At 35.5% G+C, this 14925-nt stretch overlaps 2 protein-coding genes across 3 annotated transcripts; both read left to right on the top strand.

The window, feature by feature from the left end:
• The first annotated feature begins 3465 nt into the window (after positions 1-3465).
• LOC121780899 (transmembrane protein 87B-like) lies at positions 3466-6867 on the top strand. Of its 2 annotated transcripts, none has more exons than XM_042178555.1 (5): positions 3466-3783; positions 4352-5270; positions 5696-5791; positions 5924-6060; positions 6462-6867. In XM_042178555.1, exons 1-5 carry the CDS (start codon positions 3584-3586, stop codon positions 6631-6633), a joined length of 1524 nt encoding a protein of 507 aa, XP_042034489.1. In that variant the 5' UTR covers positions 3466-3583; the 3' UTR covers positions 6634-6867. The 2 variants fall into 2 exon arrangements, with proteins under 2 accessions (XP_042034489.1, XP_042034490.1); XM_042178556.1 differs by having other exon boundaries at positions 4442-5270.
• Positions 6868-8398: 1531 nt separating this feature from the next.
• On the top strand, positions 8399-10716 carry LOC121780817 (protein TIFY 10a-like). Its single transcript, XM_042178452.1, has 5 exons — positions 8399-8711; positions 8807-8870; positions 9620-9915; positions 9996-10053; positions 10388-10716. Exons 1-5 carry the CDS (start codon positions 8552-8554, stop codon positions 10461-10463), a joined length of 654 nt encoding a protein of 217 aa, XP_042034386.1. The 5' UTR covers positions 8399-8551; the 3' UTR covers positions 10464-10716.
• The last annotated feature ends 4209 nt before the right edge of the window (positions 10717-14925 follow it).

Consider the following 14925-nt stretch of genomic DNA (forward strand, 5'->3'; position numbering starts at 1 on the left):
ATTAAAATTGCATAAATATTTCATTCACTGGGGAGTAGTAAATTCTTCATTTTGATGGAGACAAGATAAGTACATTTCTGTTTTTTTAAATCTCCATCGATTCTTATTTTCTATATATTTATTATATTTTATATTCATTATTTGAAACTCTTATGTCCCGTGCATAACTCGGGTGTTAATACTAGTACATATACAATGTCAATGTTAAATTGTGTTGACATATTCAATGAATCGTGTTGATATATTTGATACATTATATTAACATTTTGATCCAAAACCCTAATTACGGTAGTTTTCTTATCTTTTTAAATTTAAATAATAATAAAATGAAATTACACATGATAATTTCTAGACCACTAGATCTCTACAAATCTTATGATTTTAAATTAGTTATAGTTAACAATTAAAAGTTGAGCAATTGATCACACACCCATATACTAATCTTATTTATTTAATTATTTTTTCTAATTTATTATTCCTTCTTTCTCATACTTTATTATCTACTCCCTCTCTTCCATTGTAATGAATGCGGTTTTTTTCGGCACGGAGATTAAGAAAAATTGTGTTAGGTGAGTTAAGTAAAGGGAGAATAAAATGAAAAATGAAAAAGGTAGGGAGATGAAGAGAGAAAAAAGTAAGAGAGAGTAAAATATGTGTGGAAAAATGTGTTAACTTTTATTAAAAAGGGAAATGACTCTATTACTATGGAACGTACCAAAATGGCAAAATGACTCTAATACTATGGAATGAAGGGAGTAGTATTTTATAGTACCCCTAAATATAACTTTTTAAAATGTCATTTCAACGAGAAACACCTCAAGTATTATGAGTTTTAATGTTTCATCAGTAATATAGATAATCTTTTACCGATTCCTTCAATAAGATCATATGATGGAGGAATATTATTTTATTTTATCAATCAATTCAGTATTAAAAATATATGTTATATTCTCTATTTTTCCTTAAATTCAGTATTAAAAATATATGTTATATTCTCTATTTTTCCTTAAATTCATTATTTTACTTATCTTATTCTTAATGAGACTATATTTAAAATTGTTACTCCCTCCGTCTCCTATTAGGAGTCTCATTTATTGACGACACGTGTTTTAAGAAATGTTAAGAAAAGTGTGTGGAAAAAAGTTAGTGTAATAGGGGTCACACTTGTATACATATTAGTTTTAAATGAAATGTGAGTGGAATGAGTTCGTGGAAGGTGGACCCTATTACCATATACTCTTCGTCCATAAAAATATGTGCACTTTCCATTTTCGTCCGTCCCACAAAAATATGTGCATTCCATTTTTTAAAAAAGTTATATCAATTTAATAATGTAGGTCTCACTATCCAGTACCACTACTTTAACCATCATTCATCTCTTCTCTCTTACTATACCATACCATTCTCCCACTCTCTCTTACTTTACCAATTTTGTTTTAATTCCCGCGCCATATCCATTGCACTTTTTTGCAGCAAAAGGCGATTCCGTCGCCTTGGCGGCCCCCACACTCCGGCCCGACATCATGTGAGGGGGTTCAATCAGGGTAGGCAGTAGCCCGTTAAGGGGGAGGCCCTAACCCACTGGCTGCCAGAAGCCCATCTCCCAAGGCCTCACACTTGTGCCTGAGAGATGGAAGCAACTATACGACAGCAGTGGGATTCGAACCCAGGCTCATTGCAGCAAGATCTGCCCCTCCGTTGCCAACTGCGCTACGCCCCTGCGGGCCATATCCATTGCACTTATTTTTATGGGACGGAGGGAATATAATAAAAGTGAACCGAGACTCCTATTCGCGGACGAACTAAATGGAAAAACTGAACTCCTATTCGCAGACGGGAGTACAACTACAAACTATAAATGGTCGGATATATCACAAGACTTTTAATAGTTTTAATCAAATCTATCCAAATTATTGTGAATAATGTTTAATAAAATATTTAAAATTTTTGGAAAGGTCAATTTTTTTTTTCTAAATATATGACCAAAATATTCACTTTTTGAAAACAGGTCCATAAAAAATGAAAATGTCATCGAATTAGTCTTTTTTCGACGGTTCCGTAAAAAAACTAACGGTCAACGCTAACTGCTTAGTGACATGACCGTTAGTTTTTTGACGAAACCATAAAAATAGGACCACTCCGACAAAGATTTCATTTGTTATGGACCTGTTTTCCAAAAAGTGAATGTTTTGAACCAAAATTGACCCTTACTCTTACAAATAATATGAATAGTTTCATTAAAATAAAAGGTAAGAGTGATAAAGAAAGAATAAACTAAGAAAGAGGAAATAAAGGAATAGAAATAAATGTATTGTTTTTTTTCAAAAAAAATTAAAAATTAATCAGTTATGGTGAGACAACCTAAAATGGAAAGTTATCACTAATATTGAGATTCAACGAGTGTTATTTTGTTGTTTTGTCCGAACTGACTCCACGATTATTAATTTCTCGATTTGCCTCCATTGTAGGTAGTCATGGTTAGAGGTACGTGATTTTTATCTTAACTAAGACCGACATCAGACAGTTTAATACCGGTCAGGTACGGTTCGGAAGAATATGGAACCGAAAGCCACGGTTAATCGCTGGTTCGCAAGGATTATCGGGTTAACACCGTTCTACCTTTGATGAGTCAATGGCTTTAACCACAGTTAGAAATGCTTGACTATTATATAATAAAATAGTTCACTATATAAAAAGAAATAAGGATAACTCATTTTTCAATTAATCATTTCATTTTAAAAATGATAATATTAAAAAATAATACTAGTATATTAATAATTACTGTGTAGATTTTACAATATGTTTTTAGCATTCAAAATTATACTAATAGTACGTACTTAGTAGAGGAGTACTGGTAGCTTTGTGATCAATTGAGATTTTTTAGCCTAATTGAGAATTGAGATGCATTATCAACCACTCATTTTTATTAAATGAGTGGTCTAGAATTTGCTACATGGAAAATATTTTTAGATTAATTAATTATGAAAGGGCAGAATGGTAATTTCATGGTACATTTTATTCAATAAATACTTTTTTCTAATTTTAATTTTTTTAATTTTTTTTATTTTTTAAATTTTTTTTTAATAATCTATATATAAAATTCATGTCAACTACACATATAATGTCAGCTATATATACAATTCATGTCAACTACGCATATAATATCAACTACATATACAATTCATGTCAACTATACACATATAATGTCAACTATAAGTTGTTTACATTTGATGTGTAGGCTATTAACATTTGATATGCAGGCTATTGACGATAATACCATTGAGTTGACATAATCTACTTGCAGTTGATATTTTGAAAATATTGTGGATGAGTGACTGAAAATTATCTCGATTCAGCTAAAAAAATCTCAACCTAACAGGACCAGTATTAAATAAAAATGAAAAAATTGAAGAAAAGGAGAAGGCTGCGTTTCATGCCTAAAATTGTGCGTTTTGTGCAAAGCGCAATACGCTGTGTTTTTGGAACAGCAGGGGATCCATCCCCCTATTCTCACTCTCCCTCCATATTCAGCGCCAGATCCCTCTTAGCAGATCCACACGCCCGAGCTTAACTTGGTTTCGCAATGCGCCGCATGATCCCCATTCTGTCCCTCGCGGCGGCGATGCTGCTCTGCGCTCTTCGCATTGAGGCGTCGGTCCACCAGTACACCGGGCAGAGATTCGCCGCCAAAGGAAATGCGTTCGTTATTCACGGCGGCAGCGAAGGACTTCACTCATCCACCCCTGGACTCAACGATTCCTCCCCCGACCACTCTTTTATTCGGTGAATTTGCAATTTTACTTCCTCTTTTTTCTCGAATTTCGTTGCGCATTGTTGTTGCATGATTGATGTATTGTCGCTTGGAGGCGTTGATTTAGTGATTTCTCGAGATCGGCTCGAAATTCGTCTATGAATTGGTGGCTGTAGAGTGTTCGATTAAATGTTTTCCTGCCAGCGATGATGAGTGTCGTTGCTGTTTCAGTTTTGTTACAGTTTTGAGTTTGAATTTATAGGGTTCAACGGGATAGCGGTAGTCATTGTACATTAATAAATGCTTCTGCCTATATGTTTATAAGATATGAGATTTGAGCATTGAGGCGAGGCGAAAGCTAATGCAAAGATCGGTGTTGATTTGTACTTGAGCTCATTTTTTAATTTCACATGCTGAAAATGAATGCCTATAATCCACTAGAATAAGCATTTCTCTAGAGATCCACAGCAGCATATTATTGTTTAGTTTTGCAATGATTGGAAGTAGGTTGGAAAAGTTAATCAGAATTTCTCTGAGCATCTCAACTCATTATAGATACTAAGAGATAGCTGATCCTTTTCTTCTAATTGTAAAAACCAGATTTGAAAATATAGTATTCCAGAGGCCTCTGGACCTCTCCAATTTCAGCTCACAATCTATTCATGCCGTTGTATTTGAGGTCAACGACAGGGACTCAATTGGAGGTTCAGCATATGGAGGCCAGAGAGCGGTCTGCTGCTCAGCCGACCTAGCAAAACTTGGAGTATGCAAGCAAGGTCAAATCATTTACCGCCCTGCTACCAATAATCCAGGTTGGCCACAAGTATTCGGTGTGTCATTTGATGTGGATGCGACAGATGCTACTCTGGAGCCAAGTTCCCTGCAAATTACAAAAACTGGGATGTATAACCTGTATTTCATTCATTGTGATCCACGGCTTAAAGAGGTTTATGTCGAGGGGAATTCGGTCTGGAAAAATCCTACTGGTTACCTACCTGGTAGAATGGCTCCACTCATGAGATTCTATGGGTTCATGTCTCTTGCATTTGTCCTGCTTGGGGTATTCTGGTTTTCACAGTATGCAAGATTTTGGAGAGAAGTCCTTCCATTGCAAAACTGTATTACACTCGTGATAACACTGGGCATGTTTGAGATGGCCTTGTGGTACTTTGATTATGCTGAGTTTAATGAAACTGGTACCAGACCTACAGGTATCACTATCTGGGCAGTCACTTTTGGGACGGTGAAACGAACCGTGGCAAGACTTGTCCTCCTCATTGTCTCCATGGGTTATGGTGTTGTTAGACCTACCTTAGGAGGTCTTACATCAAAGGTTATGTTACTTGGAGGGACTTTCTTTCTGGCCACTGAAGTTCTTGAAATTATTGAAAATGTTGGTACTGTGAGTGACCGCTCAGGGAAGGCTAGGCTGTTTTTCGTTCTGCCGGTGGCAATTTTGGATGCTTTCTTCATTCTTTGGATATTTACCTCCCTCTCTTCCACCTTGAATAAGCTTCAGGTACAAGATTCTCATTCTTAACCTAACATTCCATTTAAAATATGGTAAAATAGAAGGGTGAAAGGATACTTTTATTAATGAAAAGACGTCACATAGGTTTCTCCATCAGGCACCTCATCTTCAATTTCACCAAAATTTAGGACGAGTTAGAAAATTCTAAAATATTGAAACTTCTTGTTTGTCGTTCAAATTTTGAAATGTATGGAACAAACCAAAATTGGGCTAAAATTTGCGGTTTTACTGTGTGTGTGCGCATGTAATATTTGTCTTTCATATTTTTGGTATACAGCTGATATTACTTTCATGGTCCATCATGGACTTGGAACAGATTGGTGCCTGGTTGTTCTAACAATTTTACCTGGACTCCTTTCTTTGTTTACTGACATGTCCGTTTGCTAAAATTCTTTGTTTACTCGACTTAACAGGCTAGGAGATTGACTGCCAAGTTAGATATTTACAGGAAGTTCACGAATGCATTAGCGATTGCAGTTATTGTGTCTGTTGGCTGGATTTGCTACGAGGTAAAGCCTGGCAGCTTATTTTAACGAACCAAAATATCTTGTCCCACGATAGTGTTCAGGGACAAGAATAGAGTCGCGAATAGTAATCGTCTCTTTAATGAAACAACCCAATGCCTTCCTTGTCTTTTGCAGCTTTATTTCAAGTCAAATGACGTCTACAATGAGCAATGGCAGAATGCTTGGATCATCCCAGCCTTCTGGCAAGTATTGTCGTTCTCCCTCTTGTGCGTCATATGTGCTCTTTGGGCACCATCGAAGAACTCAATGCGGTAACCTTTTTGTTCAAAACTCTTAATTATGTTTTTTTTGGTTTTTGGTGGTTCAATTGCTTAAAGTATAGGTTTTGTTTAAACATTCCTTTACCCTGCCACTTTCTGAATTTTAGCTATTTTCCTCTTATACATAAATCAAATTACACAAAGAGTGCACGTGGTACCATGTAATTGGAGTTTTGAATTTGAATTGAAGCCTTCAATTTCAAATCCATTGTTTGGTATCACAAAAGTATCTCAATTCGGAATTAAATTTTAATTCCAAACTCTCTCAATCTACAATTTGAATTATATAGTTATAGTTAATATACATATACTGATCTATGCTAAGATCTATGAAATGTTGTGCACAAAAATTCTGCCTTGTATGTGAATTGGTGATTTTATGCCTCAACCAGATATGCTTATTCGTCTGTGGATGCTGAGGAAGAGTTATACAAAGACGACACTCTGAAACTCATAAAACCATCAACACTGATCCCGAAGGATGTACGGAGTTCAGAGTCCGACTCTCCCACAAGCGGCAATGCTTCACCCCAGAGTGATCTCGAAGAAGAAAAAAACGACTAAGATGGTATACATTTACTCTGTAACTTCAGTTCACCAGTATACATATGGTGTAGCTAATCAGATCAAGTAAAATACTTGAAAAGTTGTTTCCAGTGAGTGTCTTGTAGAAACTGCGAGGGTGGAGTACGAGAAAATAAGCTTGGAAATAGCATTTTTGTGATCTTGCTAGAAGTAACCAGGTTTAGGATTTAATGTAACCCTTTTGATCATTGGTTTAGGTTTAATTTTGTTTAATGTCTTTCCACCATTATCTTTTCTTCCAAATCTTGCAATGTTCACTTCTGCGCTGTGATCGTTTTTGCTGACTTGAACATATGTCGTAAGCTGCTCTGCTTGAGTTTCGACCATCGGCATAGTCACGAAACCTACTCAATTTTTTTTTAATTCAAATTTTTTCCTATAAATACCATACTATTCCACAAGATTTTCATCTCTATTCTACATTTCTATCCCTCTCAAACCAAATCGCTCAAACCAAATCGCCCAATGCATCCCATCAAAATGCCCCCTCGACCTGATGAGAGAGCCATCCACGACAACATTGCTAGAATGTTGATCGAGGCGATGCATGCACTCCAAAAGGAAATAAAAAACAAGGGTGCTCGCTACCAAGCTGCAATTCAAGCTTGGTGCGAACAAAACGTACCATAGACTCAGATGTATATTCACTGAGACCGTGAAGACGCTAGTTTGGGCTGTTCACCGATTATTTCTCCAGAGATGCTCAATGGAGTGATCAGATGTTTTGTTGGCGGTTCCGGATGAGGAAGCCGTTATTCCTGCGTGTCGTCAATGGAGTTGTAGCTCGTTACTCGTATTTTAAACAAACCACCGATATTGTTGGCCGGCAACGATTCAACGATGTCAAGTCCTCAGGTGTGGTACGTAAATAATCTAGCCGACATCATTTATGCGTGTATTATCATGCACAACATGATAGTTGAAGATGAAGGATCAGCTACGACAAATTGGTTCAATGATGATGCACGCGAAAGCTCAACTGCAAGCAGCCCTCCACGTCGGGTTGCGCTGCCATCATTGCGGGAGAAGATACAAATTCAAGAACTGACGCGCGATGGCAACGGATAGCTGATTCAACGAAAAATTATTGTAGCTTTCAATAAACTGGAATTTTAGCATTTAAATTATGTAATTTCGATTGTTGTTTTAATTTTGTTTAATATAATGACATTTTCAATATAATGAACTTTTTATAATTTTATTATAATATTTAATTAAAATTAAATTTGTTAAAATAAATAACATATAAAAGAGTGGGGCTAGCTGGCTAGGGATGAACTTAGTCAAGGAATGAAATACTAAAATATAGTACTACTAGTACTTGATAAAATGGTAGGAGGCCATGCTCTAAACTTATTCTTGGCGTGGGCCCGACAATTTGGCGTTGTGCTAATCCGAGTTACTCCTACTGTTCCACAATAAGAGTCATATTTCGTCATTTTAGTCCGTCCCATAATAAGAATCATATTTTATTTTTACCATAAATGAATGTAGATGTCTAGCGTCTTTGTCCTAACAGCAAGAGGCTTAGACATTATTATATAAAGGGTCTAGTTTGAGCTCACTTGAATTCCAATGGGATATGAATTTCAGATGGTGGAGTTGATATGTCCACTTTCCTACCCCCCTCTCTCTTTCTATATCAGTTAAAATATCTCTTTCTGTATCAGTTAAAATAACCTTTGGCAATTTACACGTGCTTATTATATTATTATAATCATTAAAATAACAGTCATTTTCGACACAGCCATTTGATAAGATTTGATCAATTGTTCTCCTCTCCTAACCCTTTTCTTTCTTTATGATAAAATATTTGTAGAGATTGCTTCGATTATTCTCTCATCTTTCTTTCACAGAAAGGGTGATCAAAAAATTGAACTTCTCTCTCTCTCTAGAAATGTCCAGTTCAAGAATGGTCCATGACGGCAGTAGGCAACCTGGGAGATCCAATTTTATGCAGACGTGTAATCTCTTAACTCGTTTTATTAAGGAAAAAGGGAGTCTCAGAGATTTTAATATAGAAATTTCTGGAAAAGTGGAGAGCCTTCAACCCATAGGTTTATTAATTGCTTGGCTTTACATGGATAGATCTGTATGATTATTGTGGGTCTAAATGGCTAACAATTTCATATTTTTTCTTTTTTTATCATAGGTGTGCCGAACACGTCTTTGGCGCCTCTAGTGGCTCCGATTTCGTCCATTCATGCAACTATTAGGTTTTTTTTTCCTACACTTCACTCGATTTGGATCTTCTATTTTTCTCATATTTTATTAGGTTGATATATTTCAGATCTGCTATTTCGTATGATCATATTTTAATCACTTCGATATATGTTATGAATCGATTTTTATTTGATTGAGTTTTACTGTGAGGGTGGATAATTAAGGCCAATTATGTTACATGTGTATTTGCTTCTTTTGGATCTTTACTAAAACAAAGTCATCACTATTTAATATACATACAGTAGGAAACATAGTAGTACCACTTTTTATTTGATCTTTAAGAACTTTTGCTTTCAAAAAAGTTTTTATTGCCTTCATGTCCTTAAATTGATTTACACAAAATAATTTTGAATATAACGAAGTACTACTCCTTCCGTCCCATTTATGAAAACATGCTTTCCTTTTTAGTTTGTCCCAACGCATTTCTATTTTTATAACTTTCTCTCCTCAATTAATACATCAAACTGTTTTTTTCTATTTCCAGTTAAAAATACAACTCTCTTTCTCTCTATTTAATTACTTTCTCTCTCCATTTAATATATTCATACACTCTTTCTCTCTCCAATGATGCTAAATAATCAACAACTACTAAAATCTCGTACCGACTAAGAAATGTGTCATCTTAGCCGGGACGGAGTGAGTACTTTTTTCGATCCTTTTTTGTAGTTTTCAGAGTCAAATTTAGAATAAAATTGAAAACAAATGAATTGATTTAGTTTGGGTTGTGATGAATTTACCACAGCTGCTGCAAAGAGCCATCCCAGTTGACTATATTCTACTCAGGTAGAGTGTTGGTGTTTGATGATTATCCATCCAACAAAGTTGAAGAGCTCGTGGCCTTTGCCGAGAAAGAGAGCCCCCAGGTATCCTGTGGCACTCTGTCGAGCATCAACGCTAGTGCGCCCGTCTCTAGTTCACGAGACGGGCTGCCTCCACGGCCACATCAGGCCGGTACTAGCTACCGCCACAAGGCCGATGGCATTTCCTCGAACTCCTCTAAGGAGAAAATGAGCTGCCCTGATGAGACTAGTGCTTCTGGTAATTAATTGGAAATCATTGAACTTGTTTGTAAATTTTTTTCCTATAAGATTGTACATGCTGATTCTGGTGTGTTACAGATCTCCCAATTGCAAGAAGATCGTCACTTCATCGGTTTCTTGAGAAGAGGAAAGATAGGTATCGTGTATTTATATTTTGTCGTGTCGTACCACGCTAAGTGACATTATTTACATTTTTAGACCATCTCCACTGGTACTCTAAAATTCAAAATAGAGTAATAGTACCTCAAAACCCATCCCAATTTGGGATTTTGACAAAAAAAAATCTATTTTGGTTTACACTACTATAGCATATAAAAATGAGTGGATAGATAGGTAATATTTTAAATTAGAATTTAGTGTAAATAGTTGGAGTATATTTACTCTTTAATGTAACATTTACGCTAAAATGAATTTGAGTTCGATGTAAATAGTTAGAGATGCTCTTATATACGAGAATTTGCTTCTTGAAGGTCTGCGGTTAGGGGGCCTTATCATCAAGTTGAAGAAGAGCCAAAGGGGGATGGACAACTTGACCTCAAATTGTAATATAATGATACCTTAGATATTAGGGGTTGTTGTGACATGTTGTATAATCTATCTCGCATTGATTGGCAGATTTTATAATTTCATCATTAAATGGTACTCTACTAGAGTTGTATGAAGTGTACTAGAGTTGAGTACAAGTTGATACCCCAAGCAATATAGGCTTGAAGGGAATTATTCAACTGTAATGCATTCAAATGAAATTTAGTATTCAAGGGAACTATTCAACTGTAATGCATTATAGTGAAATTTAGTATTCCCTTCGTCCTAAGATAGTTGAGACATTTGTTTTCGACACCAGATTTAAAAAATTGATGTTTTAAAGGTTAAAAGGGACAAAGTAAATTAAGAGGGGAAATAAAGTAAGAGAGAGGAATACAGAGTGAAGTTTGAGAGAAGATAAAGTTTTTATCAAAAAATGAAATGACTCAACTACCTTAGATGATAATCCAAAAAAGAATGCGACTGAACTATCTTGGGATGAAGGTAGTACTAGAGTCTATATTGGGATGAAGGTAGTACTAGAGTTAAGTTCAAGTTGATACCCCCAAGCAATATAGGCTTGAAGGGAATTATTCAATTGTAATGAATTTATATGAAATTTAATCATACTCCTGTTGTGTTTTTAAAACTAAACATAAATGTGTTTTTAATGAAATTGCTGGATTAAGTGGATAAGCTTTGTAAACATCAACGACAAGGTTAAGTAATTTTTAAAAAATTTTGTGAATGGATAGAAAATGTTATTCCAAGAGCATCATCAATGGCATTCCTTAAAGGAATACCACTTTTAATAATTTGTTCATATCTTAACTATTCATGATCATCACTCCCACTATTCTATTTTTCTATTAAAATAAAACTAACAAAAATATTTCATTAACATTTAAACTTCATTAAAAAAAACTAAAAATAACATTACAAATTTGTAAAACTAAAACTTATATAATTTAAATCCTAAAAATTAAAAATTGCATAATTTAAAAATCCTAAAAATTTGAAGTTGCATATTAAAAATAAAAAATGACATAATTCGGGTCCTAAAAATTGAAAACTATTGTGGCGGCTGCAGCGGTTACGGCAATATGACTAGTATACTTGGAGGGTTTCAATCACTGACGGATTCAATTAAGAACAAGGAGTACCACTGTACCCCAAAATATGAAAGTAGCTTAGTGATAAATACATCACCCCTTCCACATAATCGACCTGGGATTGATTTCTCCAGAGCGCGTTTTTGGCCATTTCTCTCTGGCACATTTATGCCTATTTAGACTTATAGTTTCTAATAATGTTTGTTTAAATATAATCATTTATTAATTGTTTGCTCTTTTACTTTATTTAGTTTCTAAAAATATTTGATTAAATATATATTACTATTTATTTTCTCCTTTACTTCATTACATAATAAAGCTATATGGTTGAATATAATCTTTATTATAGTATTTATGATCACTATTATGCTCATGATATAGATTATATATAAAATATGATGCATTTTATTTTTAGTTTAAATATTTTGAACTTTTTAAATGAATATAAATTCTTCATTATATAAATATCTAAGAATCTATAATTTAATAGTGAAAAATTTTCAAGTAATAACATTAAAAGTAATTTTTTTATTTAATGAAATGACTTAATAGAAAAATTGACATAACAGAGGAAAAAAGATCGAGTGAATTTTATATTTTGAAGTCAATATAATTATTTATCGCACCCCAATATGAAATTTCTGGATCTGCCACTGGTTTCAATCATCTGGTCATGCACAGCTTGTTGTTGAGGGTTCATTCAGGTCGTATCGGTGGTGAATGCAATATGCAAATATACGAATAAAATCATGGGATTAGGCTGCATAGGAGAGGGTGGAGCTATGGGGGCTGCTTGGGCTTGGCTCAACGGCGAGAACTGGCTCCGGACCCATTCGCACCGGCGTCGGAACTATCTAAATGAGCTCCAACGAGCTTGCTTGTGATCTTGTCCTCGTCGTGGTAGGCTTGCGACCATGCCCACGCAGGGACGGATCCAGGAATATAAATAAACGGGGGCAAAATTATATGTATTGGAAATTTGAGAATTTGAGAAGGGGCAAATATAAAGAAATTTCAAAAAAAAATTACAAAATTGACAAAATAGCATATAGTAAAAATATTTGAGGAGGGGCATTTGCCCCACCTTATATTAAGGTGGATCCGTCCCTGTGCCCACGTATCCAGATGGCGAACCTTCTTCCAAGTACTGACATGCTTGAAGGGTCTGTGTATGGTCTCTTGGAAGAACAATATGGCCGCAGTCATAACGCTGCCTTCACTCGTTCTTATTTCGTTGATGTACCACCCGTTGAATTTTTGGATTTCATCGCTTGCTCTAGGCGCAACATAATTATATTGTGATGCATAGTTCCAACCGATCGCTTTGCATTGTAGCTTTCGGTGACCCGCTCCCTAAACCTCTTCCCGGTTTGGTTAGTTCCAACAACCGAATCTCCGACGTTGAAATCCGGCACAACGTCCCATGCCCCGAGGGTGTTGTTGCCCTCTTGAAATTGGGACAACGGCTGTGTCGGGGCATAGTCGGGCATTAAATGTCCACCGTGTAAGGTCGATACACAGTTGGAGTTGCCGAGCCTAGGTATCCGGCGTCGGCTTGGTCCAATGGCTTGCCGGAGTTGTTGGTCTGACATATTTGCAGAATTATAGGTAGAAAAATATGAGAGGGAGAATGAGAATGAGAATGAAAAGTGTTTGGTGTCAATTTCTTTTTGCTGAGATTTGAGATATTTATAAATGATGAATTTTGGAGTAAAAAATGAAAAAAATATTAAAAAGTGGGAAAAAGGTAATATTTGGGAAAATGAGAACTTTTTTTAAATTATTTCTAATTTTTTAAATTTAAAAAATTAATAATATTTAAACGGGTAAAATTGACGCCCACTCGTAGGCGCCATGGTGGGCATCACCACCCACTCTCATTGCGCCACGTCGCCCTCAGCACATGTTGTCGTTCCAGCAAGGGAAGCTCGCGCAGGCAGAACGACTGTTCCAGATAAAAAATATTGGATTCGCCACTGATTCAACAGACATCCTACTAGACTTTTATGGTTAACGAATTCGGGTCTAACTAGGGTTTGAGCCCCTACTTAAGCGAGTGCACTGATGGGGATCGTGAGCCGTCTTTTGGGTTGGTTGGTCCAATGATTGAGTTTGTGGCCACATTCTCATTTCACATGATGGTTCAAATATAGTATACTATGATGGATGATGATGATGATAGATGGTTGTGCAACCAAGTTTTACGACGGAAATGATTTTAGTGTTCTCGACATTATTTTAAAGTAAAACCTGAGATTCACTCAACGATGACTTGACATAACTTTATTGATGAAAATATGTTTGGCATGAGTTCACTAAGTACATCAAGTACTTAGCCCTGCATGTGTTTTTCTTATGTGCAGGTTGAACTGTGGCGAGTGCGGTGAATGTTGAGCATAAAAGTGAAAAAAATAGCAAATAAAATGTTTCGAATATATTTTTGGCTTCATACATAATGTTATTATTCTCTCAAATGCTTCCGTCGAACGTTGTTTTGTTTATAATTTTATTTTGTGGAATATTATTTCTTTTAATCATCAGACTATTGAGATTGTATACTCTGATTTGAATGATTGAATTCCCACATTCGATTCTCGTTTTGAGCATATTGATTGTTTCCCTTTTTTCCCCCCGCTTCTTTGTTCCCTTACTAGTCATAATTCAACAGAATTTTCTATCCTTAGAAAGGGCGGTTGTGACACTTGATCTATTTGGGATATAAGAAACAAGGTCGTGTTTCATATTTCAAGCCTAATTGGGAATTCGAGAAGAGAGACTCTTATGGCGGCTTGGTCTGTGGATACGCGGATGGTATTGGGACTTTCCATTCTCTCCAGAACAAGTGATGGATAACCTACACAACTTTAGAGCATGGTCGAAACCAAAGAGTGCATGGAAAAGGAATCTCATTTTCTCAAAGAAAGTGGCACATAGTGGAATGCGAACAAAGAGCTAGACTATGATGTCCACATGGGGTTAGCTTTCTTCCTTTTCCATATTTACAGGAGGTACGCAGCTGACGTGGGTATGTTGGCTTTTGTAGCTTCTTGTTGTTGTGATGTTTGTGCTAGCGTAAGATTAGGTTAATACCTGTTTCTTTGTTGCTTCTAAACCATTATTTTAAAAATTGAATAAGAAAGGATGGTTTGAACGTGAATTGGTGTTTAGTCCGCTTTGTTTCATGCATTAAAACTGATGAACTAATGCAAACTGATCGATTTATTAGTAGGTGTTGAACTATTTTTTTTTCAACATTTCAAAAAATTTATATGTAACCTGACCTATGAGAAAAGTATGAAATGCCTATTACAAAAATTTGATTGCATATTAAGAACTTTAAAAATTCTTATATGGTGTATTAAATAAGAATA

Source organism: Salvia splendens, chromosome 20 (genome assembly GCF_004379255.2).
Source record: "Salvia splendens isolate huo1 chromosome 20, SspV2, whole genome shotgun sequence".
NCBI classification, from domain to species: domain Eukaryota; kingdom Viridiplantae; phylum Streptophyta; class Magnoliopsida; order Lamiales; family Lamiaceae; genus Salvia; species Salvia splendens.

Coding starts and splice junctions, on each gene's coding strand:
- LOC121780899 (XM_042178555.1), top strand. CDS start 3,584: ATGCGCCGCATGATCCCCATTCTGTCCCTCGCGGCGGCGATGCTGCTC. Junction 5,792..5,923: donor TTGGCTGGATTTGCTACGAG/GTAAAGCCTGGC, acceptor TGTCTTTTGCAG/CTTTATTTCAAGTCAAATGA. Junction 6,061..6,461: donor CCATCGAAGAACTCAATGCG/GTAACCTTTTTG, acceptor TGCCTCAACCAG/ATATGCTTATTCGTCTGTGG.
- LOC121780817 (XM_042178452.1), top strand. CDS start 8,552: ATGTCCAGTTCAAGAATGGTCCATGACGGCAGTAGGCAACCTGGGAGA. Junction 8,712..8,806: donor GGAGAGCCTTCAACCCATAG/GTTTATTAATTG, acceptor TTTTTATCATAG/GTGTGCCGAACACGTCTTTG. Junction 10,054..10,387: donor CTTGAGAAGAGGAAAGATAG/GTATCGTGTATT, acceptor TGCTTCTTGAAG/GTCTGCGGTTAGGGGGCCTT.